General features: G+C 44.9%; 1 protein-coding gene across 1 annotated transcript; it reads right to left on the bottom strand.

Moving 5' to 3' along the window:
* Window positions 1-2,725: 2,725 nt before the first annotated feature.
* On the bottom strand, window positions 2,726-23,431 carry hsd11b1la (hydroxysteroid (11-beta) dehydrogenase 1-like a). Its single transcript, XM_080212739.1, is given in 7 exon segments — window positions 2,726-3,142; window positions 5,314-5,479; window positions 6,832-6,925; window positions 11,170-11,261; window positions 12,119-12,230; window positions 16,087-16,217; window positions 23,324-23,431. Coding segments are annotated over 7 exon segments (888 nt in total). The 5' UTR covers window positions 23,412-23,431; the 3' UTR covers window positions 2,726-2,937.
* Between the last annotated feature and the right edge of the window lie 854 nt (window positions 23,432-24,285).

The raw sequence follows: 24,285 nt of genomic DNA, 5'->3' as shown, positions 1-24,285 counted from the left end.
GAGGTAGGAATGTCAACCCACCGCACCACAAAACCCTCCTGTTATGTTGCTTGGTGTAGTCTATAGGTCACCAATCAGCGGAAAGGATATTGAGGATAAAATTTGCACAGAAATTAGAGAGAGGTGCAACAATTATAAAGTAATTACAATGCGGGGATTTTAATTATCTGAGCATAGGCTGGGTTGATAATCATGTAAAGGGCAGAGGGGAACAAGAATTCCAAGTTAGTTTAAATCCTTGCCAATAACACCAGCACATCATTCCTCGAGTGTATTCACAAACATTCTCTGCACCATCATGTTTCCAGTCCAACGAGTTTGATTCCTGTCTCGGAGTTTGCACCTGTGTCTGCATGGGTTTCCTCCGGGTGCTCTGGTTTTCTCCCACACTCTAAAGATGTGCGGGTTAGATGCATTGGCCATGCTAAATTGCCCCTTAAGTGTCAGGGAAGGCATAGGTTAGAGGGATTAGCGGGGTAAATATGTGGGATTACAGGGATAGGGCCTGGGTGGAATTGTTGTCAGTGAGGACTCGATGGGCTGAATGGTCTCCTTCTGCACTGTAGGGGTTTCTATGAAAAGAGTCTGGCCCTGATTCTTGGGAATGAGGTGAATCAAGTATCAGCAGGAGAACATTTAGGGAAGAGTGATCATTGTATCACATGATTTAGGTTGGAAAAGGACAAAAAACATTCTACCGTGAGAATGATGAACTGGACAAAGAGCTGCTTCAAAGAAAAGATCATTTTCATAAAGTCAATGTATTTTCCCCAAAAAGGGAGGGGCAGAGCAATCAAAACCAGAGCTCCCAGAATGGCAAAAGGATAGAGATTAAGATGAAAAAGGAAAGATATGTTTATGGCAGATGTCAGGTGGATAATACACTAGAGAATCAGGCTAAATATTAAAGGGGAAAGTGAAATAATCAAGTCAGAGAAGCAAAGAGAGAGTATGAAAAGAGCCTGGCAGCTAACAGAAAAGGGAATTATAAAGTTTTCTACAGGTGTGTAAATAGTAAAACAGTGCTAAAGGAAGAATTAGAACTGATTAAGGACCAAAAAGATGATTTGTGTATGCGTCAGGGGAATAGCTGGGGTCTGAATAGTTTGCATCTATTGTTATCAGTGAAGAAGATGCTATCCATGGGGAAAGTTGAGGTCATTCATACACAAGAAGCAATTAAAACGGATAAGAAGGAGATATTAGATTGGCTGCCTGTACATAAAAGTGATGGATGAGATGGGATACTGAGGGAAGTGAGAGTGAAAATTATGGAGGCACTGGACATAACTTTTCGATTTTCCTTAGTCTCAGGGGTAGTGCCAAAGAACTGGAAAACTGCAAATGCTACACAGTTGTTTAAAAAAAGGGTGTAACAATAAGCCCTACAAATGCAGGCCAGCAGTTTAATGTCAATGGTTCGATTCCTAGCTTGGATCACTGTCTGTGTGGAGTTTGCACGTTCTCCCCGTGTCTGTGTGGGTTTCCTCTAGGTGCTCTGGTTTCCTCCCACAATCCGAATGACGTGCTGGTTAGGTGCATTGGCCATGCTAAATTCTCCCTCAGTGTACCCAAACAGGCGCCAGAGTGTGGCGATTAGGGGATTTTCACAGTAAATTCATTGCAGTGTTAATGTACACCTACTTGTGGCTAATCAGAAGCCTGTGAAAATCAAATTGGATAATGACCAGGATTAACATGAGCTGATAAACCACAAAGCTTTTGATTCCTTATCGAAGGAAAGATATCCTGGTATTGAAGACAGTCCAGAGAAGGTTCACCACCAGCCTGAGAAACATCCATAGAATCCTACAGTGCAGAAACAGGCCATTCAGCCCATCGTGTCTGTCCCGATCATAATCCCATCCAGGCTCTATCCCCATGCATTTACCCAAGCTGATTTCTGTTGGTGAGATCACACTTTTAATCTCGTAGAAAGGTCTGTACGTATAAAAATGACCAACTTTACATCCGTTTGCATTGCGACCCCAGCATTAATCCATCGTTGCAGCTATTACATCAACCGAGTGACATTCAGAAGTCCTTTAGTCGCCTGTTGCTGCACGTTTCATGTTGTAACAGTCACACAGCAAGCATGTTCTGAGCACACTGAGGCAGCGCAGGAGTCTGTCAGTGGCAAGCAAGGCAAGGTAACTTGTGAATCACCCCATCCCCACCCCAGGCTGACAGATGCGGTGAACAGTAGGACGATAAAGAGATCAGACGTAAAGCTAATTCCCTAAACTATTTCAACACGGGAATCCGACCCCAGGCTCATGCATCGCTTGAGAACGATTGACCCACACTGTTCCACTCAGATCTGTCTCCACACTCTCTCAAAGTGTGCTTCATTTTTAGATGTTTCCCCATTTTCTCCTTCAAGGACTAATTTGGAATCTTGCTTCAGTCTCCGATGGGAGGTTCCCGGTCATAGAATCACGGAAACCCTACAGTGCTGAAGGAGGCCATTCCATCTCATCGAGTCTGCACCGACCACAATCCCACCCAGACCCTATCCCCATAACCCCACATGTTTACCCAGTTAGTCCCAGGATCACTAAGGGGCATGTCCAATGCACCTAACCAGCACATCTTTTGGACTGTGGGAAGAAACCGGAGCACCCGGAGGAAACCCACTAAGACATGGGGAGAATGTGCAAACTCCACACAGACAGTCAGCCAAGCCGGGATTCGAACCTAGGTCCCTGGCGTTGTGAGGCAGCAGTGCTAAGAACAATACTGTACTGTAAACAAAATCTTGTATCTGTGTGATTCAGACAATAGGAAAACTCATTCAAACATTTGGAAAGATGATTGGAGCTACATTCTCAAATGGTAAACACCAAAATGGGCAGACTGGGCAAAATGGCCTCTTTCTCTTGCGACTTCTCTTGTTGTAGCTTTTGCATCTCCCCAGGGACAGACAAGAGCTGCAGGTTACACTCTGTCATCTTTGCTTCTCTCCTGGAAGGAACTGCGAATGATCTTGTCCCTCGTTTCAGGAAACCAGTCTCGGATGCCCACAACAAGAGCTGTCCACCAGGGGTAATAGATTTCTCTTGCTCTCATTGCCCCACCTTTAATGATGGACAGTGCTGATTCAGAGGCTGGATAAACTGCCATCATTCCCATATCCATGTTTCTAGAAGCAAGTGAATAAAATGATTACCATAGAAACAACCATAGAATCCCTACAGAGCAGAAGGTGGCCATTTGGCCCATCGGATCTGCACCGACAATCCCACCCCAAGCCCTATCCCCACAATCAAATACACATCCCGGGACACTAAGGAGCAATTTAGCGTGGCCAATCAACCTAACCCACCCATCTTCGGACTGTGGGAGGAAACCAAAGCACCCGGAGGAAACCCACGCAGACATGGGGAGAACATGCAAACTCCACCCAGACAGTGACCCAAGCCGGGAATCACATCCAGGTCCCTGGAGCTGTGAGGCAGCAGTGCTAACCACTGTGCTGTCCTTCGGCGATTAGGCAAGTAACTGTTTAGTAACAATAAGATCATCGGTACCATGCTGCATTGCTAACCTATGCAAAACGGCCAAACACATAGCAAAGGGACTAAGATGGAAGCAAAATATTGTGAATGCTGGAATCTGAAACAATAAAGGAAAAATGCTGGAAAATCTCAGCAGGTCTGACAGCACCTGTGGAGAGAGAATAGAGCCAACGTTTCGAGTCTGGATGACCCTTCATCGCTGACAAAGTTCCAGGATCATGGAAAGGAAGAAATAAAATGACTCATATTTTAAGCAAATACCAGAAATTCATCATGGAGGTAGGAATGTGATAAGATATAATATCTGGTAACAAGACATTTTAGAGAGAATAAAAAGGAAATTATTTGGATCTTTGGCAAGTTCTATTCTGTGGCAGGGAAGTAATTATACTGATATTAACATTAATTTGGCAAGGTTTGATTTCATTTATTACTGTTACATGTACTAGGCTGTTATACACCTATGACTGTGTGGCCTTTTCCCCATTGCCCTTTATTCTGCTTTTGATCAAATATTTATCTCGTTCTTGAATCCATTGATTGATTTTGGATGCACTGCACTCTGGGGCAGTGAGTTCCATAGATTCACAACTCTCTGTGAAATGCAGTTCCTTCTTATCTCTGTCTTGAATCACCCTCCCTCTTACTCTACAGATATGATCCCTTATCCTCGACTGTTCTACAAGGGGGAACATTCAGTTTACATTTGCTTTAATAATCCCGTTGAGTATTTTATATACCTCAATCAGACCCCTCTCATTATTTTATACTCCTGTGAGTACGAGACCAAGCTACTCAACCATTCCCCAGACAACAGCTCCTTCAAACCTGGAATCAATCTAGTGAACCTCTTCTGAACCACCTCCAGTGTCACCACATCCTTCCTCAAAGAAGGTGACCAAAACTGAGCACAATATTCCAAGTGTGGTCTCACCATTCCTTTATATGTAACAACACTTCCCTACTTAATTACTCTAGAATCTATGCAATAAATGCCATTTTAGGCTTACATTAACCACTGCAATGAAGTTACTGTGCAAATCCCCTAGTCACCACACTCCAGCACCTGTTTGGGTACACTGAGGGAGAATTTAGCATGGCCAATGCGCCTAACCAGCACATCTTTTGGACTATGGGAGGAAACTGGAACACCTGGGGGAAACCCATACAGACACAGGCAGAATGTGCAGACTGCACAGTCACCCAAGCCAGTAATTGAACCGGGATCCCTGGTAGTGCGAGGCAACTGTGCTAATCACTGTGCCACCGAGCCGCTCAAAATTAGGTTCCATAAATAAAGTCGTTGCAGTCCCAGATGACCTTAGGCCATTCTCCCCTCTGACACGGAGAGTTGACTGGTGGTGATTTAACCTGAGGATCACCACACCTCAGGCAAAGGGCAAGGTTGAGAATGAATAACCTCAGCCGGTACAGGAATTGAACCCACACTGTTGGCATCGCTCCACATCACCAACAGCCGTCCAACCTACTGAGCTAAACCTCGTAAGTATGTGATAGGCACTGTCGAGAATACAGAAGAAACTTCTTTACCCAGAGAGTGTTCAAAATGTGGAACTCACTGCCACAGGTGAATAGCCGAGAAGGGAAAGCTAGATAAACACGTGAGGGAGAAAGGATGTGTTGATGGGGTTAGTTGGAAGTGGAGCGTACCAGCATGGCTCAGCTGGGCCAAATGGCCTGGTTCTGTGCTATGATTATTTTGTCATTTATAACTTATCCTGTACCAATCTGAGAATCCATTCGTGATGTGCCTGCTCACACTTCACAAACCTACTTGATTTTCTCCTTGGTTGAATCGGTATCAATCATTCCGAGAATGCACATTGTGATTGAGACATCCTGCCTCTGCATGGCGAGCTTGTGATGCAGAGAGCTAAAGAATCCATCCACAGCAAACTTCGAAGCTGAATAGGAAGCTGCACAAGGAATGGCAACCTTGCCTGCTGGGGAGAAATAAACCAGTAAGTTCTAGTTTCCGTGTGGCACCATGGTTCTGGCTGCCCCCCATCCACCTCAGCCAAGTTGTTATTTACAGTTTCATCTAGATTATAGAATCCCTACAGTGCAGAGGAGGCCATTCGGCCCATTGAGTCTGCATGGACTACAATCCCATCCAGGCCCTATCCCCATGCATTTACCCCAGCAATTCCCCTGACACTAAGGGGCAATTTAGGGTTTCCAATCCACCTAACTCGCACATCTTTTGGACTGTGGGAGGAAACCAGGGCACCTGGAGGACACCCGCGCAGACATGGGAAGGATGTGCAGACTCTGCACAGACAGTGACCCAAGCTGGGAATCGAACCGGGTCACTGGTGCTATGAGACAGCAGTGCTAACCCACTGTGTCCCCATGGATATTCAGCTCAGGCACAGGCCATTCATTCCCACCAGTCACTGGTGTGTATACTCCACTGGAGCCCCCTCCCATCTTTCCTCATCCAAATCTACCATCATTACCCTCATCGTGCAAACTCAACCTCTACCCATTGACTCCTTCAACACTTCTCGCTGCCTTGGGAAAGCAGCTGGCATAATTAAGGATCCCACACTTAGAAATCTTTTGACAGAATCACCCCCATCCTTTCTAGAATAGGGTGACCAGAATTGCACACAGTATTCCAAGTGTGGCCTTACCAATGTCTTGTACAACTTCAACAAGCCATCCTAATTCCTGTATTCAATGTTCTGACCGATGAAACCAAGCATGCTGAATGCCTTCTTCACCACTCTGTCCACCTGTGACTCCACTTTCAAGGAATTATGAACCTGTACCCCTAGATCTCATTGTTCTGTAATGCTCCCCAACAGCCTACCATTAACTGAGTAAGTCCTGCCCTAGTTCGATCTACCAAAATGCATTATCTCGCATTTATCTAAATTAAATTCCATCTGCCATTGGTCAGCTCACTGGCCCAATTGATGAAGATCCCATTGCAATCTTCGATAACCTTCTTCACTGTCCACTATGCCACCAATCTTGGTGTCATCTGTAAACTTACTAACCATGCCTCCAGATTCTCATCCAAATTATTATTATATAAATGACAAATAACAGTGGACCCCAGTAGGAACTTTTCTTTGACATGTTCGCAGGATATAAGCATCACAGGCAAGGCCAGCATCTGTTGCCCATCGCTTGCGGGTCTCAAGATGGTGAGCCACCTTCTTGAACTGTCCATTGGGTATAGCCCAGTGTGAACAAGAGAGCTTCAGACGGAGATGTAACCAAGCCCCCTGCCCGGAGGAGAGAGAGTAAGAGGACTGGGAGGAGAACCAGACCAAACACTTACCGCACAGAGAGGAGACAACAACAATTGATCCATTGATTTTGACTAAAGCAGGAAGAGCGGCTGCCGTCAGCTGGATGTAACTCAGGAAGTTCACCTGAAACGTTTAAGAAAGAATAATACCTTCAAAGAGAAATTCATGCATAAAATGCAAATTCCCGCAAAAAGATTTGTGCCAGTAACAAATCGATAGTGTTGTTTTGGTGACACAGAGCTCTTTAAAAATTAAAATGGTCCCGATGTTTATTGTGAAAGCCATAGGCTGGAATTTTACCACCCCACCCTGCAGGTGGACCATAGAAAGGTCCACTTACCTCCGGTGGGAGTTTACAGTTTCGGAACGAGCAAGGTCGTAAAATCCTGTCCATAGAGTTGGACAATGTCTGCTCTAGCACGGTGGCTAATACTAATGCCATTGTGCATCAGAAGGCTCTGCATTCAGTTGCCACCCCAGCGACCCAAGGACACAATTCAGGTTGACACACCAGAGTGCAGTACTGTGGGAGTGCTGCACTGTCACAGGTCCTGTCTTTTGGATGAGGCATTGAATCGTGACCCTAAATACCTTCTCAGGTGGGACATGAAAAAATCCTGTGACACTATTAAAAGAGAGAAAGGGTATTTTCCCCAGTGTTTGGGTCAATATCTGTCCCTCAGCGAAACACCTAAGAGGCAGATTAGCTGGTCATTACTGTAATGCTGTTTGTAGGATCTTTCTGTGCACCCTGCAGCCTCCCTGGGCTCATCGCTGCATCTTTCATTGAATTAGTTGCCATGTTTCCTACTTTATAACAGTGACTGTACAGCAGAGGTACTTTGTGACCATTTTGGAACATCTCAAAGATGCAAAGCAACATAGCCCCCAATTTACTTTCAAAGCTCGCTAGATGCCACAAGGAAATTCTTATCGATCGCAGTGGTAATGATAATATAGGGTCTGGAACCAGTGTCCGGGAAGCTTGGGATCCAGTGTGTGCTGAATTTGGGATTTTGGGCCCAGGCCTAGTGTGTGCTTATAATGCACAAAGTACGAAAAATAAAGAATGAAAAGATTCTATTCAAATTGCTTCCCAGGGCACCAGCTTCAAATGTAGCCTGTTCTTTAGCCTTTCTGGATTTGGGATGGGGATAACGGGTCCAGTACCTGTCCTGCTCTGAGCAAGGTCCATGTTTATTATAACCAGTGGCTCTGAGAAAACTCCTCGCACCATTTATCTTCAAGATTCCATTCACAATCTACCCACATTAGGATGCTGTCAGGTTTAAACCATAGCACACTTTTCATCTCTTTCTCCGGCTGCTCAATGAAAGACGACAAGGCAAGTACCATCAAAAACCCAAGTCACTTCTGTTGTGAAGTTGAGATTGATGTTGATAAAGATGTAAAAAAATTAGAGAGGGAAAACATTGCAAAATCCCTTTAAGTCCTCGGGTTTCAGTGCTTACAGGTTTAAAATGCAAAGTACATACTGAATCCAAGCTGAAACATTTTGTATCCAAGTCCACACAACGGGATTGCCTTGGTAACAGTCTTCAAGTATTTGAATGTTTGAATTTTGCCCAAATCAATTTAAAGCAGGCACTTAGCTACAAGAACCTATCATATTTATATTCGATGATGCTGAAAAAAATCAGACCAATCCTGTTGTAGGAAAATTGATAAGTCATCACAGGTATAAAAGGGAGTCCAAGAGGGAAAACGGGAGTTAGTAACTGTCATCTCTCAAGCCTCGAGAGGTAGAGATCAGCTATCCACCCTGACAGCTTTATATATCTCTTAAGAGAACATACTATCTAACTAGCAATAGGTACCAAACTAAAAAGAACTCACAGACAGAGAAATCAACCGAGAAACTCCAGAAGATTCCAAAAGACCGGAAACCTGGTTGTATATTTTTTTGAGAGTGGCTAAATTCTATTATTATATTTTGTTAATGAACGGACATTGCATTTATTTGAAAAGCATTCCATAGAATCATATTTTTTATCAGTATGTTACTTGTTTAGTTAAATTCGCTATTAGTTAAGTAAGTAAATTTCTATTTGATTTGATTTATTGTCACATGTATTAGCGTACAGTGAAAAGTATTGTTTCTTGCACGCTATACAGACAAAGCATACCATTCATAGAGAAGGAAAGGACACAGTGCAGAATGTAGTGTTACAGGCATAGCTAGGGTGTAGAGAAAGATCAACTTAATGCGAGGTAAGTCCATTCAAAAGTCTAATGGCAGCAGGGAAGAAACTGTTCTTGAGTCAGTTGGTACGTGACCTCAGACTTCTGTATCTTTTTCCCAGTGGAAGAGAAAATGTCCACAGTGTGTGGGGTCCTTAATTATGCTGTCGAGGCAGCAGGAAGTGTAGACAGAGTCAATGGATGGGAGGCAGGTTTGCGTGATGGATTGGGCTACATTCATGACCTTTTGTAGTTTCTTGCAGTCTTGGGCAGAGCAGGAGCCCATACCAAGCTGTGATACAACCAGAAAGAATGCTTTCTATGGTGCATCTGTAAAAGTTGTTGAGAGTCATAGCTGACATGCCAACTTTCCTTAGTCTTTTCAGAAAGTAGAGGCGTTGGTGGGCTTTCTTAACTATAGTGTTAGTGTGGGGGAACAGGATAGGTTGTTGGTGATCTGGGCACCTAAATACTTGAAACTCTCAAATCTTTTTACTTTGTCCCCATTGATGTAGACAGGGGCATGTTCTGCTTTACGCTTCCTGAAGTCGATGACAATCTCTATTTTGTTGATATTGAGGGAGAGATTATTGTTGCCACACCAGTTCACTGGATTCTCTCTCATTCCTGTACTCTGTCTCATCATTGTTTGAGATCCGACCCACTACGGTGCTGTCGTCAGCAAACTTGAAAATTGAGTTGGAGGGGAATTTGGCCACACAGTCATCGGTGTAAAAGGTGTATAGTAGGGGGCTGAGAAGACAGCCTTGTGGGGCACAGATGTTGAGAATGATCATGGAAGAGGTTTTGTTACCTATCCTTACGGATTGTGAAGTGTTCATCTGAAAGTGAGTGTCAGGTATTTTTGTTCGTCAGCCACTAAACGTTACTGAAAAGCAGTTCACATCTTCCCACACACTTTTAACAGATTATAAGGTGAGGTATTCCTTTTTGGGGGATTCAGCATTGTGTCTCAAAAGGGGAACAATCTCCGTGAGGTGACACTTCAGAATCCACCGGATAAAGACTAAATGAAAGGAGTCAGAACGTATCCCATTAATGTGCAGATACTCAAGAAAGGTGCTGCTTGGAATTGTCATCATTGAGAGAAAGGTGAGTGTAGAATACTGATATTTGGGGGTGATCGTACCAAAATAATTCTAAATCCAGAATGGGTGTCAAAATAAGAGAGTTTCAGATCTGTTTTTTTGGCAAGGCCACCAGTTGAATTTTAAGCACTCGGCTCAAAAAAACCACTTGATCTGACTTCTGATTGTAGGGGGAGTGGGCGGGGCTTTAATCACAAAAAAGTCCCCAGATAGCAACAAAGAGCGCCATTGCGCATGTGCAGGTTCTGTGATCTGAGAGCAGCAGAGACTTGTCACTGTCTTTGTTACTATAGCCAGCCCACGTGGCCCACCAATCCCATGCTACTGCGGAGATCAGTGGCTGTTCATGACCACACACCCCCCCTCCCCCCCACCCACCCCCCGTGGCCAAGAACAATCCCCATCCGGGCACGAGGCTGAACACGCCACATATCTGATGCTGATAAAAATCACGAAAGGCGAGAAATCGGGCGCAAACCTGATTTCTCGATTCTCTTGTGATCTTACAGACTCACTCCGTCCATTGGCCAGCAAGGCGCAATGGTCACTCCCGTTAGAGTTTTATAGCCCAGAAAGAGGCCCTTTGGCCCATTGTGTCTGCATTGGCCATCAGATTTATTCTAATCCCATTTTCCAAGCATTCAGTCAGTGGCCTTACATGCTACAGCATTCAAAGTGCTCATTAAAAGCTTCTTAAGTGTGAGGATATCAGATAAAGTGCCTTTGTCCAGCTCGGATGAGTAGGAAGTTGCCTTTTAGCATTTCAGTGAAAGGTAAAATCGCCATAATCCCGGATGATCACAGGCTGCTGTCCTCACTGAGGGGGGGAGCTGACTGGTCGTGATTTAACCTGGGGGTCACCTCAGGCTAGGGGCAAGGTTGAGAAGGCGGGGTCTTCATGAACAAGCTCAGCCGGTACGGGGATCAAACCTGCGCTGTTGACGTTGTTCTGCATCACCAACCAGCCGTCCAGACAGCTGAGCTGAAATGACCCATTTCAGCCAAAAGCACTCTTACACTGACAAAAACTTATTCTCAACAGAAGCTAAAGCTTACTTGCATCAACCAACTGGTGCTGTTGGCATTTCTGTTCCACATTGTGAGAGGATCATATCCCATGTGATTCAAAACCAGATAATCCAAAGAACCTGGGAGAAAAAAAATGAAGTCTCACAATCCTTTCTGTTGTGGTTGTTGCCTCATTGACCTATCCCCTCCCAAATCCCAAACCCAGTTACACCGGCTTCCTTACACCGAGCTGAATACAAAGCTCATACTAACATCTCCCACCATACATCTGGCTGATCATAAATTCTAACCTCAAATATTAACTGTAGCTCTGAGTGCGGTTTCACAGTATGCACACCCATTACACCTGATAGATATCCCAGCAACAACATGACCCATTTATTTTAAAATATCCAAGGTGGCACAGTGGTCAGCACTGCTGCCTCACAGCGCTAGGGACCCGGGTTCGATTCCAGCCTTGGGTCACTGTCTGCACATTCTCCCCATGTGTACGTGGGTTCCTTTAGGGAAGGAAATCTGCCATCTTTATCTGATCTGGCCTACATGTGACACCAGAGCCACAGCGATGTGGTCGACTCACAACTGCCCTCTGAAATGACCTAGCTAAGGGCAACTAGGCAAGGGCAATAAATGCTGGCCAGTCAGCGACAAATGATTAGTTGGTCATGTGGGACCATGTCAAATGCATTACTGAATCCATGTAACCAATAAACACCACACCACCTTCATCAATCCTGTTTGTTACTTCCTCAAAAAGTTCTATTAAGTTAGGAGGCGTAATCTTCCTCTAACAAACTATCCCAGATCAATCTGTGCCTTTCTAAATGATAGTTTATCCAGTCTCTCAGAACTGTTTCCAATAATTTGCCCACCACTGAAGTCAGGCTGACTGGCAAATCATTTTTCTAGCCTATCCTTCACTCCCTTTTTAAGTAATCATACGATGTTCACAGACCTTAAAGAATAAAACACTTACCCAGCTTCTCCAGGGCAAACTGCACAACCATCTCTGGATTCCTTGGATCTGCCATGTCTGCAGGGAATGAATAGACTTCCTTTGCACCCAATTCCAAGCATTTCTCCTCAACCTTTCAAAATGAAAGCACAACGTCACGTTAGAACAAGGAAGAATTGGTAAGCATATGGCTAAATATTGGAACCGAACCGAAACAAAGCATGAAAATGCCAGCGTTGGTTCACTGACTGTGCAGGGGTACCCGATCCCCATCACAACCACAGTCAGGGGCTCACCATTGACCTCAGCATACCTGGGCTAGGTAAGTACAGGAGTGGATGTGGGGCAAACCAGCTGTAGTTCCCACTCCTAATCATAGGGCACGGTGGTACAGTGGTTAGTGCTGCTGCCTCACGGTGCCAGGGACCCAGGTTCAGTTCCCAGTCTGGGTCACTATCTATGTAGAGTTTTCACATTCTCCCCGTGTCTCCCCTGGTTTCCTCCGGGTGCTTCGGTTTCCTCCCCCAGACTGAAAGGCGTGCTGGTTAGCCGCATTGACCTGAACAGGCACCGAAGTGCGGTGAATAGGGGAATTTCACAGTAACTTAATTGTAGCGTTAATGTAAGCCTTATTTGTGACTAATAAATAAATATTTGTTCAGAGAGTAGCTCTAGATAATAACTGGACATGGGTTTCTAATGACAACAGGAGCAGGCATTATTGTGATAGCCCAAATGATTTAATTACCCCTGTAATTACTTCAATCAGGCCATTGAGGTTGGCTTATTGGAGCATAAACTCTGCTATTAAGGATCCAATTGATGGGCCAATCAAGGAGTCTTTGTCTTGTACTTAATGGGGAGTGGCAGTTCCTCTGACACCCCCCAGAGATAGATTACTGACTGTGAGCACTCTGTGTACTGCTGTTTGTAAATGAAGGAGTTTTGGAAAAGGGACTTCTGCCTCTACAGAGCTATTACAACCTTCCCACCAGTTAGAGTCTAAGACTGGACAAGGAGATTGTATATGGAAGGGGAGGCTGGGGGGTGGGGGGAGAGAGTAGAACTGGGCCCTCAAATTCTTCAGGAATAAGTCAGGGCCTTAATGAAAGATTGTATGAAAAAGTTGGAGGGCGATAAATGATAAGCCATACAAGATAGCATTGAAGATACTGTGAGACCATGTTCAACTCTGAGGAGTAGAATTTGACCGCATGAGATTGCATTGAGTGGGTAATAGCAAATTGGAAGCTAGTGTTACACTTCATTCTATTTTCTTCATTCTATTTTCAACAAGAGGTTATTGCAGAAGGTCAGGGGACATGGAGTTGGGGGTAGGGTGTTAGCGTGGATAGAGGATTGGTTGTCAAATAGGAGGCAGAGAATGGGGGTCAATGGGTGCTATTCGGATTGGCGGTTGGTGACTAGTGGGGTGCCCCAGGGGTCGGTGCTGGGGCCTCAGCTATTTACCATTTATATAGATGATCTGGAGGAGGGAACCGAGTGCAGGGTGTTGAAATTTGCTGATGACACCAAGATTGGGGGAAAGGCAAATTGTGCGGAGGGTGTGGAGAGTCTGCAGAAGGATCTAGATAGGCTGGGCGAATGGGCCAGGAAATGGCAAATGGAATTTAATGTTGGCAAGTGTGAGGTGGTCCACTTTGGTAGGAAGAATGGTAGGAAGGACTATTACTTACGTGGCGAAAAACTGCAGCAGGCGACGGCGCAGAGGGACCTCGGGATCCTTGTGCATGAGTCGCAAAAACCCAACTTGCAGGTGCAGCAGGTGGTCAGGAAGGCGAATGGGATGCTGGCCTTCATAGCGAGGGGGATTGAATATAAAAGTAGGGAGGTCTTGCTGCAGCTGTATAGGGCATTGGTGAGGCCGCAGCTGGAGTACTGTGTGCAGTTTTGGGCGCCGCACCTGCACAAGGATATTTTAGCCCTGGAGGGAGTGCAGAGGAGGTTTACTAGGCTGATACCGGAGTTGAGGGGATTGAGCTATGAGGAGAGGCTGAATAAACTGGGCTTGTACTCGTTAGAGTTTAGAAGAATGAGGGGAGATCTCATTGAGACGTATAAGATGATGAATGGGATGGATAGGATAGAGGTGGAGAGACTCTTCCCGCTCAAAAAAGACAGTAGGACTAGGGGGCACAGCCTCAAGATAAAGGGGAGGCGGTTTAGAACGGAGTTGAGGAGGAACTTCTTCACTCAAAGGGTGGTGAATCTCTGGAATTCTCTGCCCGTTGAAGTGGTGGAGGCTGCCTCGCTAAATATTTTTAAGAAGCGGGTTGATGGGTTCTTGATAAGAGAGGGGATTAAGGGTTATGGGGAGAGGGCGGGAAAGTGGAACTGAGCCACGACAGATCAGCCATGATCTTGTTGAATGGCGGGGCAGGCTCGAAGGGCTAGATGGCCTACTCCTGCTCCTATTTCTTATGTTCTTATGTTCTTTAACCTCAATGGAAACAAAAGTGATGTAATTTTTATTTTGAGAAAGAACATTTGGATTACCAAGGTGGATAAATAGAGTGAAGGTGTAAATAAACAATGAACAAATTAATTAACAGAATACACTCACTTGAAGACAAGGATCAGGACTGGGATGAGGCCATTTGGCCCATTGAGCCTGCTCCACCATTCAATGAGATCATGGCTGATCTGATTGTGGCCGTAACCCCATTTTCCTGTCTGCCCACATAACTCTCAACTTCCTTCTTGATCAAAAACATATCTAACTCAGCCTCGAATACATTTAATGAACTGACTCCCATCCATTCTTTGGGGAAGGGAATTTCACAGACTAATAACCCTCTGGGAAAAGAAAAATATCCTCATTTCACTCTTAATTGGGGGACTGCAATTTTTTAATCTGTATCCCTAGTCCTAGTTTCTCACACATGGAGAAACATCTTTACAGTATTCAAGGGGCTTGAGGAGCTGAATGGCCTACTCTTGTTCCTAGATCTCAAGATGTTAAAGGGGTCAATTCAAACAAAGGGACCTGTGGGTTCTATGCAGTAACCAGTCCAATGTTCTTCTATTGTTGTCCCTTCTCCAAGCTGCAGGCAATGTTTGGGGAAATTTAATCAAGTTCGTAAGACAGGGAATTCTGTGGCCTCGTGGAGTCCGTGGACCACGTCTACGTTTCGTGTTATAGATTGCACACCCTTTTCGATTTCCTCAAACACCTTTTATTGATGTTTTGTTTTCACTTCAGTCCCACGCTCCTGATCTACGGACACCTGGTGCGGAGAGGGGAGGGTCGGGATGCCGATCTCCTCGTGAACCTGCTCCTGGGCCTGGCGAGACGCGCCATCAATAGGTCCAGGCAGCTGGCGATCGGGGGGGGGGCCGTCCATCCCGACTGTCTGCCTCTCTACCGCGGCTATGTTCATGGCCAGGTGTCCCTGGAGACGGAGCATGCGGTGTCTGCGGACACAGTTGATGCCTTCCGTGCCCATTGGGCACCGCAGGGGCTGAGGTGCGTTATAGACCCCGACAATCACATTTTGATTTGACGTGTCTTAAGTTTCCTTTGTACTTCTGTTTTTGTTTGGGCCATTCCCCTTCCTTTTGGGGAGCTGCCCTTTTTACTTTGTCCTAATGTAATTTGAGTTTGTCTACTTGGTTTGACACGAAAGAGCCCCCCCACCCCACCCCCCAAGTCGCCACACTCCAGCACCTGTTCGAGTACACTGAGGGAGAATTTAGCATGGACAATTCACCTAACCTGCACATCTTTGCGCTGTGTGTGTGGGAGGAGACTCACGAAGACAGAGGGAGAATATGCAAACTCAACACAGACAGTGACGCAAGCCAGGAATCAAACCTGGGTCCCTGGAGCTGTGAGGCAGCTGTGCCAACCACTGTGCCACTGTGTTGCCCACATAGCACAGCAGTCACGATCTTATTGATCGGCAGACCAGGCTTGAGGAACTTCTGCTCCTATTTCTTATGCTTTAATTTACTTCATATTTTCTTACTCATTTCAGAAGAGCTTCATTCCGTGCAGTTATTACAAGTTTAGCACCAAACCTGGCGTAGTGATACGCCAGCTCTTCACCAATTCCTTTACTAGCACCAGTCAGCAGAACATGGGAACCGGACAGTAACTCTGTTCAAAAGTAAATAAAAGGATTAGAGTGTCACAAAGCATGTCGGCCCATTTGTTACTAAAGACTTTGTTCAGGGAAATGACAAGTTTGCATGTTCTGCTCTGACTGCTTTGGATTATGGCCAGCAATAAAGGTGTACGCACAATCACACCAAAGCGGTAATCTAATTGCACAGATCAGATAGTGAATGTATCAAGATCGACCTGAACTATGGCCCAAATGTCCCTTGGCCAGCCGCAGATATGCACAGGCAATAGACATTCTCTGTATGTCAACTCTAATGATAAGGGGAGGCAAAGGAATTAGGCAGAATTTTCCTTCCTGCCTGCCATGGGAATCGTGGTGGCAGTGGGGGGGGTGGGGGCATGCAGGGAGGGGAGGGGGACAGCCATGTAACCATCCGTTAACCTCAAGCAGGATTTTCCAGTCTTGGCATTGGCGTGGCCAGAAAATCTCGCTCCATTGTCTCTGAACTAGTAATCCAGAGCGAGATTTGAGGACCCGAGATCTAATCCCATCATGGCAGATGGTGAAATATCAATTCAATAAAAATCTGGAATTGAAAGTTGTGACCCTGAAACGATTGTGGGAAAAACCCATCTGGTTCACTAACGCCCTTTAGGGAAGGAAATTTGCCATCCTTACCTGGTCTGACCTACATGTGACTCCAGAGCCACAGCAATGTGGTTGACTCTCAAATTCCCTCTGAAACAGAGGGCAGTTCAGGTCGGGCAATAAATGCTGACCAGCCAGCAATGTTCACGTCCCATAAAAATGAATTGTTAAAAAGTGAATGTTTTCTGTACGCCCCCATTCATTTATACAGAATTATTTAAAATATATAGCATAGAAACACGCTATTCAGGTCAACTAGTTCATGACATCATTTGTACTCCACTCTCTTATCCTGCCTCATCTAACCCCTTCTCCCTCGTGTATTCTTTTATTCATTCATGGGATATGGGCGTCACTGGCTGGCCAGCATTTATTGCCCATCCCTAGTTGCCTGAGGGCAGCTGAAAGTCAACCACATTGCTGTGGTTCTGGGGTCACATGTAGGCCAGACCAGATAAAGACACCAGATTACCTTCTGTAAAGGACATTTGTGAACCAGATGGGTTTTTCCAACAATGGTTTCATGGTCATCAGTAGATTCTTAATACCAGATAATTTTATTGAATTCAAATTCTGCCATCTTTCATGGCGGGACTCGAACCTGCGTCCCCAGAACATTAGCTGAGTTTCTGGATTAATAGTCTAGCGATAATATCATAATAGAAACCCTACCTCTTTCTCAAATCTCTGCTTAAATGAGTCTATACTATTTACCTCAATCACTCCCCATGGTAGCGATTCCACATTCTCACCACTCTTTCAGTAAATATGTTTTCTCACTGGTTGTGGGATTGGGCTGTGCACTGCTGTACGTCTTTCATTTCATCAGTAGATTGCACTCACAAAGAGCATCTTCAACATGGCAAAAGATCCCAAGGTACTTTACAGGAATGTAGTGAAACCGAACTTAACACTGAGCCACAGGAGATATTAAGACGTATCACCAAAACTTGCCAGAAGGATGTCAGAATGTAACCGGCAACAACTTTGTATTGGATGTAATGTGACCAATGGGAACAAGATGTAAGGGTCAGCTGACCCAGTAAAACATGGAACCAATTACAGAGTGATGTAATAGTCAGCTGACTAGTTGATTCACTATAAATAAAGAACTATGTGGAATTGTGGAGAACTTGGAGTGGCCCAGAGTGAGGCCCCAAGTTTGGAGCAATAAAGTTCTTTTATTAAACCCTTTCTTTGATTTATAAGTTGAAGTAAGTTTTGTTGTATTTTCATTAGTTGCATTTTGAAGAGTTCCTTCTGAAGAAACAAGAGATAGGTATTATTTGATTGGCTGTAGAGTTCTTTGGACCATCGAGAAGTTATGCCTGGCGCAACATCAATGCAATTCTTTTCCAATTAAGCTATTTGGAGACATGCTAGGGATTTTTTTCAGTCAATGCTGAGCTTAGTTGCGACAAATTTATTTATACAAGTAAGTCATAAAGTCTAATCAAAGAGGAGTTTGTGGCTGTTGGATTCATAGGATAGAATAGCAATTAAATCTGACAGGAGAGGAATGTGGGTTAAGATGAGGAGGTATTCTTGTCTTTTTAACTCGATGAGAGAGGAGTTCCTTATACTGGATTCCCTGTTTCTAGGGCCCCTTAAACAGCTTGATAACTGAGTTATTAATGTATTAGTTTCTTATTAGCCTTCTGTACACAGTTGTTTATAACTTACAGGTAACAATGAAATGTAGAATCACGCTATTGGGTTAAATTACGAGGACAGTTTCTATAGACTAGGCTTGCATTCACTGGAGTAGAGAAGATTAAAGAATTTAAGGTGCCAAGGGGTTTGATAGTTTCTCTCCATCTATCCTATTTCCTCTGGTGGGGGAATCAGGGAAAGGGACACAATCTTAAAATTAGACTTCCTTTTCTGAGGAAGCATTTCTCCATTTGAAAGGGTTCTTGAAATCGTTCCCTCAAAACATCATTGTTCTTGAGGCTGGACAGCAATTTCTAAACTGAGTTTGATCAGTTTTGTGAGGCTAGAACCTTAAAGGTTACAGGATTGAGGGGGGTAAGTGGGAGTTAAGGCAGCACCTCAAAGTCTTTTGTGTGTCACAGCTTGGTAAGGCTCCTGCTTTGGCCATGGCTGCAAGAAACAACAAAGGGTTGTGAACAAATCCCAGTCCATCACACAAGCCAGCCTCCCGTCCATTCACTCTGTCTATACTTCCTCGCTGCTTCGTAAAAGCAGCTAGCAAAATCAAGGATCTCAGGGAATCCCAGGCACACTCTTTTCCATCTTCTTCCATCAGGAAAAAGATACAAAAGTCTGAGGGCATGTACCAACTGACTCAAGAACAACTTCTTCCCTGCTGTCATGAGACTTTTGAATGGGCCTATCACATATTAAACTGGTATTTCTCTACACCCTATCTATGCTGTAACATTACATTCCGCACCCTCTCTTTTGTTTCTCCCCTATGTACTCGCTGAACAGTATGCTTTGTCTGTATAGCGCGCAAGAAACAATACTTTGCACTGTATCCCAATACATGTGACAGTAATAAATAGAATCCCTACAGTGCAGAAAGAGGCCATTCAGCCCATCGGGTCTGCATTCGCTACAATCCCAGCCAGGCCCTATCCCTGTAACCCCACATATTTTCCCTGCTAATCCCCCAGCTCTAAGGGCCAATTTATCAGGGCCAATCTGCCTAACCTGTACGTCTTTGGAGCTTGGGAGGAAACTGGAGCACCTGGAGGAAACCCACACAGACAAGGGGGGAATGTGCAACCTCGCACAGGTAGTTACCTGAGGCCAGAATTGAACCTGGTCTGTGCCACCCCAAATCAAGTCAAAAGAAAAAAATCACTTCACTAAGCAGACAAAGCATGAAATTCATCACCACCACCAGCGTCAAAAGGCTGGTAGCAAATTGGCAGCCTATTTTTCATTGTGCCGGCGACATGGTAGCACAGCAGTTAGCATTGCTGCTTCACAGCACCAGGGACACAGGTTCGATTCCCAGCTTGGGTTACTGTGCAGAGTTTGCACATTCTCCCCGTTTCTGCTTGGGTTTCCTCCGGGTGTTCTGATTTCCTCCCACAGTCTGAAAGACATGCTGGTTAGGTGCATTGAACGGAATGGGCACTGGACTGTGGTATCTAGGTGAATTTCACAGTAACTTCATTGCAATGTTAATGTTAGCCTTACTTGTGACTAATAAACAAACTTTAATTTTAACTTCTTCCCACTGAAGTTCATAGAACAATAGATCGAACTTTTTTTTGGGAGACTCGTTTCCTCCTGTCTCTGACCAGTTCAATAGTCCTGATATGTTAGTATCTGTAAGAACTCAGGACGCCAACAGGAAAGGAACAATAACAGGAAATGCTGGAAAATCTCATCAGGTTTAACAGCATCTGCGGAGAGAGAATAGAGCCAATGTTTTGACTCTGGATGATCCTTCTGTAAGAAGTCTCACAACACCAAGTAAAAGTCCAACAGGTTTATTTGGTAGCACAAGCCACAAACTTTCAGAGCACTGCCCTTCATCAGGTGAGTAAGAACATAAGAACATAAGAAGTAGGAGCAGGAGTAGGCCATCTAGCCCTTCGAGCCTGCCCCGCCATTCAGTAAGATCATGGCTGATCCGAAGTGGCTCAGTTCCACTTTCCCGCTTTTTCCGGGAGTTTTGTTCACAAACAGGGCATATAAAGACACAAACTCAATTTACAAACTAATGATGAAGGAGCAGCGCTCCGAAAACCTGCGGATTATGCTACCAGATAAACCTGTTGGACTTTAACCTGTTGTTGTGAGACTCCTTACTGTGTTTACCCCAGTCCTACACCGGTATCTCCACATGATCCTGGCTAGGAGCAAAGAGAATCAGAAAATATTTATACTGTGAGAGGAGCGGGGGGCAGAGTTGGTTTATAAATGAGGATGAAGAGAGCTGAGAGAGATGCTAAAATTGTACGTTAAGTGATCAGAATGTGTGAATGGCTGAACAGAGGCACAGATGGTTAAGGCAGTTGGCCTGAAGGGAGTTGGGGGGGTGGGGGCGGTGGAAGGAGAGGGGATATGGAGAAGTGGAAAAATGGAAGTGAGGACGAAGCTTGGTAAAAATGGACGAATGAGATGAAAAGAAGAAACAGAATGAATAAAATGAATGGAAATGGAATGAAGGTGGAGGGGGGAGTTTGTGCTCTGAAGTTGTTGAACTCGACACTCAGTCTGGAAGGCTGTAAAGTGCCCAATCGGAAGATGAGGTGCTATTCCTCCAGTTTGCGCTGGGGTTCACTAGAACGTTACAAAAGGCCAAGGATGGATATGTGGATAGGAGAGCAGGTGCACTGAAGTGGTAAACAGCAGGAATCTTGGGTCCTGCTTGCAGGCAGACAGAAGGTGTTCAGCAAAGCAGTCACCCAGTCTACGTTTGGTCTCTCTGATGTAGGGTAGACCATATTGGGAGCAGCAATTGCAACAGACCAGATTGAAGGGGGTGCATGTGGAGCACTGCTTTACCTGAAAAGGGTGTTGAGGATCTGGGACAGTGAGCAGGGAGGAGGTGGAAGGTAAGATGTTGCACTGTCTATGATTGCATGGGAAGGTGCCGTGAACAGAGGGTGAGGTGTTGGGTGTGATGGAGGAGTGGACCAGGGTGTCCTGGAGGGAACGGTCCCTGCGGAATGCTACCAGGAGGGAATGAGGGGAAGATGTATTGAGTAGAGGCGTCATGTTGGATTTGGTGGAAATGGCAGAGGATGATCCTTTGAATTCAGAGACTTGTGGGGCATAAAGCAAGGACAAGAGGTCCCTATCCTAGTTCTGGGAGGGAGGGAAGGGGGTGAGAGCAATGGCCCGGGTGATGGATTGGACACAGTTGAGAGCCCGGTCAACCATGGTGGGCGGGAAACCATGACTGAAGAAGGAGACACATCGGCAGCGCCATTTTGGAAAGTGACATCATTGGAACAGATGCGATGGAGTCCTTACAGGATCTGGGATGTGAAGAGCTGTAATCAAGGTAGTTGTGGGAGTCAATGGGCTTGTAATGGATACTGATGGACAGTTCATCACCAAAAGTGGAGAGGTCAAAGAAGGGAAGTGTCAGAGATGGACCATGTGAAGGTGATAGAGGTGTGGAAATTGGAAACAAATTGATAAATTTTTCCAGATCCAGGTGACGCCATGAAGCAGCACTGAAATTGTCATCAATGTACTGATAATGGAGTTGTGGGAGGGATCCAGACTAAGACTGGAACACGGAATGCTCCACATACCCCATGAAGAAACAAGCATAACTGGGACCCATGCAGGTGCCCACAGCCACACCTTTTATTTGGAGGAAGTGAGAAAGGGGAAGGAACAATGTTTTATTCTTAAATCAAAAGTTAAGCCACATAACCCCGGTGCATTTATATGAGTCCTGTCTGGGACACTTGTTCACCAGACCTGCTCAGGGGCCTCCTTTATCAAGGGCTCAAGAGACGAGTTCCACATGGGTACACAATCGTCTATTAACTCAGGAATTTTTATTCCATAAATCCCACAGGGAGATTGATTAAGGATTCCCTGTGCAAGTCATGGGATTATGATAATAGCCAATTCACTACCACTCAGGTCTAAGAATAGACCAGTTTCATTCCCCCAGAGTATAACATCTCATTCAAAAACTCTCAAAAGTAGTAAACAAGCCTCATAAACTCTATAATCTTCTATATGTGTAAACCCAATTGCATAAAAGTTTCCAATCAAATAAATGTACATCCTTGGGAACCCAATTAACAGTAAAGTGTAATTTGTTATTCCAACTGAGCCAGACTGACATGCAAGCCTGTGACACAGACACACCTAGACAACAATCTAGAGTAGCACCTTTATTATTATAAAACCTTCCAGGCTGCTTCATGGGGGTAGCATAAAGATAAATTTTACAATGACCCACATAAGCAGTTGTTAGCAGGAATTTTCTGGCTATGTCCCTTCCTGCCAGCAGAATCTTTTCCAGTGCCACAGACAGTTAACAGGTGTGTGTGCATGGTGTGTGTGTGTGTACATGTGCGTGTGCTCTGTGTGCATGTGTGTATGTGCATGTGTGTGTGCATGCAAGAGTGTGTGGTGTGTGTGTACGCGTGCGTACGTGGTGTGTGTGTATATATACAAAATGAGACATCCCGTTGACAGCAGTGGGACCTTGCCAACAGCTGGCCACCTCTGCTGCCGTGAACCAGGCTGCAGGGGGCACGGAGAATCCCACCCAATAGGTAGATGGCCAAAAGAGGCAGATTTTAAGTTTGACCTTCAAGGAGGAAAGCGAGATAGAGGTTGGGCGGAGAGCTAGAGGGAGGGAATTCTAGAATTTAACAGCTTGGCAGATCAAGCAGCTTTGCTGGAGCAATTAAATTTGGGAAAGCTCAAAGCAACCCGAAAGAGGGTAAATCTCATTGCTCAATTCAAAATAACTTTCCTTTAGAGAGCCATGCATTGCAGAATAAATTACATTAAGAATCTTAAAAGCCCTTACCAGAATCAAAAGTATCTCTCCAGAATATTGCCAAAAGTCCAACAGAAATTGTTAAAATAAAAAAGAGAAACTTTTTAAGCCTGGCCATTTCTGAATCTCTAAATTCTACTCAGGTTATCTGACAAAGAGAAGGCTTTTGTTTCATTCAATCATAGAATTTGGGCGTTGTTGGTAAAGGCAGCATTTATTGGCCATCCCTGATTTTGTGCGAGAAGGCTGTAAAAGTTTAACTGTTCACTGTGATAGGGGAATAGCAGGTATTCAAGATTAAAGAAAGATGTGTCTGCAAAAACCAAAGATTCAAATGTTGATAAGGGGGCTTGCAATCAGGGCTTTCCATAGAACCATAGAATCCCCGCAGTCAGGCCATTCGGTCCATTGGATCTGCACTGACTTTCCAAAAGAAGATCTTACCCAAATCCCATCCCATCCCCTCCCCTCCCCTCCGCAATGCAACGGTTAATACTGCAGCCTCACAGCGCCAGGGACCCAGGTTCAATTCCAGCCTTGGCTTGCACATTCTCTCCGTGTTTGCATGGGTTTCCTCCGGGTGCTTTGGTTTCCTTTCACAGTCCAAAGATATGTAGGTTAGATAGATTGGCCATGCTAAATCACCCCTTAGTGTCAGAGGATTAATAGGGAAAATAATATGGGGATGGATGGGATTGTTGTTGATGCAGACTTGATGGGCAGAATGGCCTCCTTCTGCATTGTATGACGGTGACCCGAACCTGGGTCCCTGGTGCTGTGAGACAAAGTTCTAACCACTGTGCTGCCCTTATCCACAATTTTTGAGACAGAGCCACAGAAGGTGCAACAACATTATATTCTGCAACAAGATAAATGCAAAATAATGCAGATGCTGGAATCTGAAACAAAAACAGAAAAATGCTAGAAAAACTCAGCAGGTCTGACAGCATCTGTGGATAGAGAATAGAGTCAACGTTTTGAACCCAGATGAC

Source organism: Carcharhinus amblyrhynchos, chromosome 26 (genome assembly GCF_965287045.1).
Source record: "Carcharhinus amblyrhynchos chromosome 26, sCarAmb.v2.hapA, whole genome shotgun sequence".
Taxonomy (NCBI): domain Eukaryota; kingdom Metazoa; phylum Chordata; class Chondrichthyes; order Carcharhiniformes; family Carcharhinidae; genus Carcharhinus; species Carcharhinus amblyrhynchos.
Note: the sequence above shows the minus strand (reverse complement) of the source record. Positions and strands in the feature narration are given on the sequence as shown.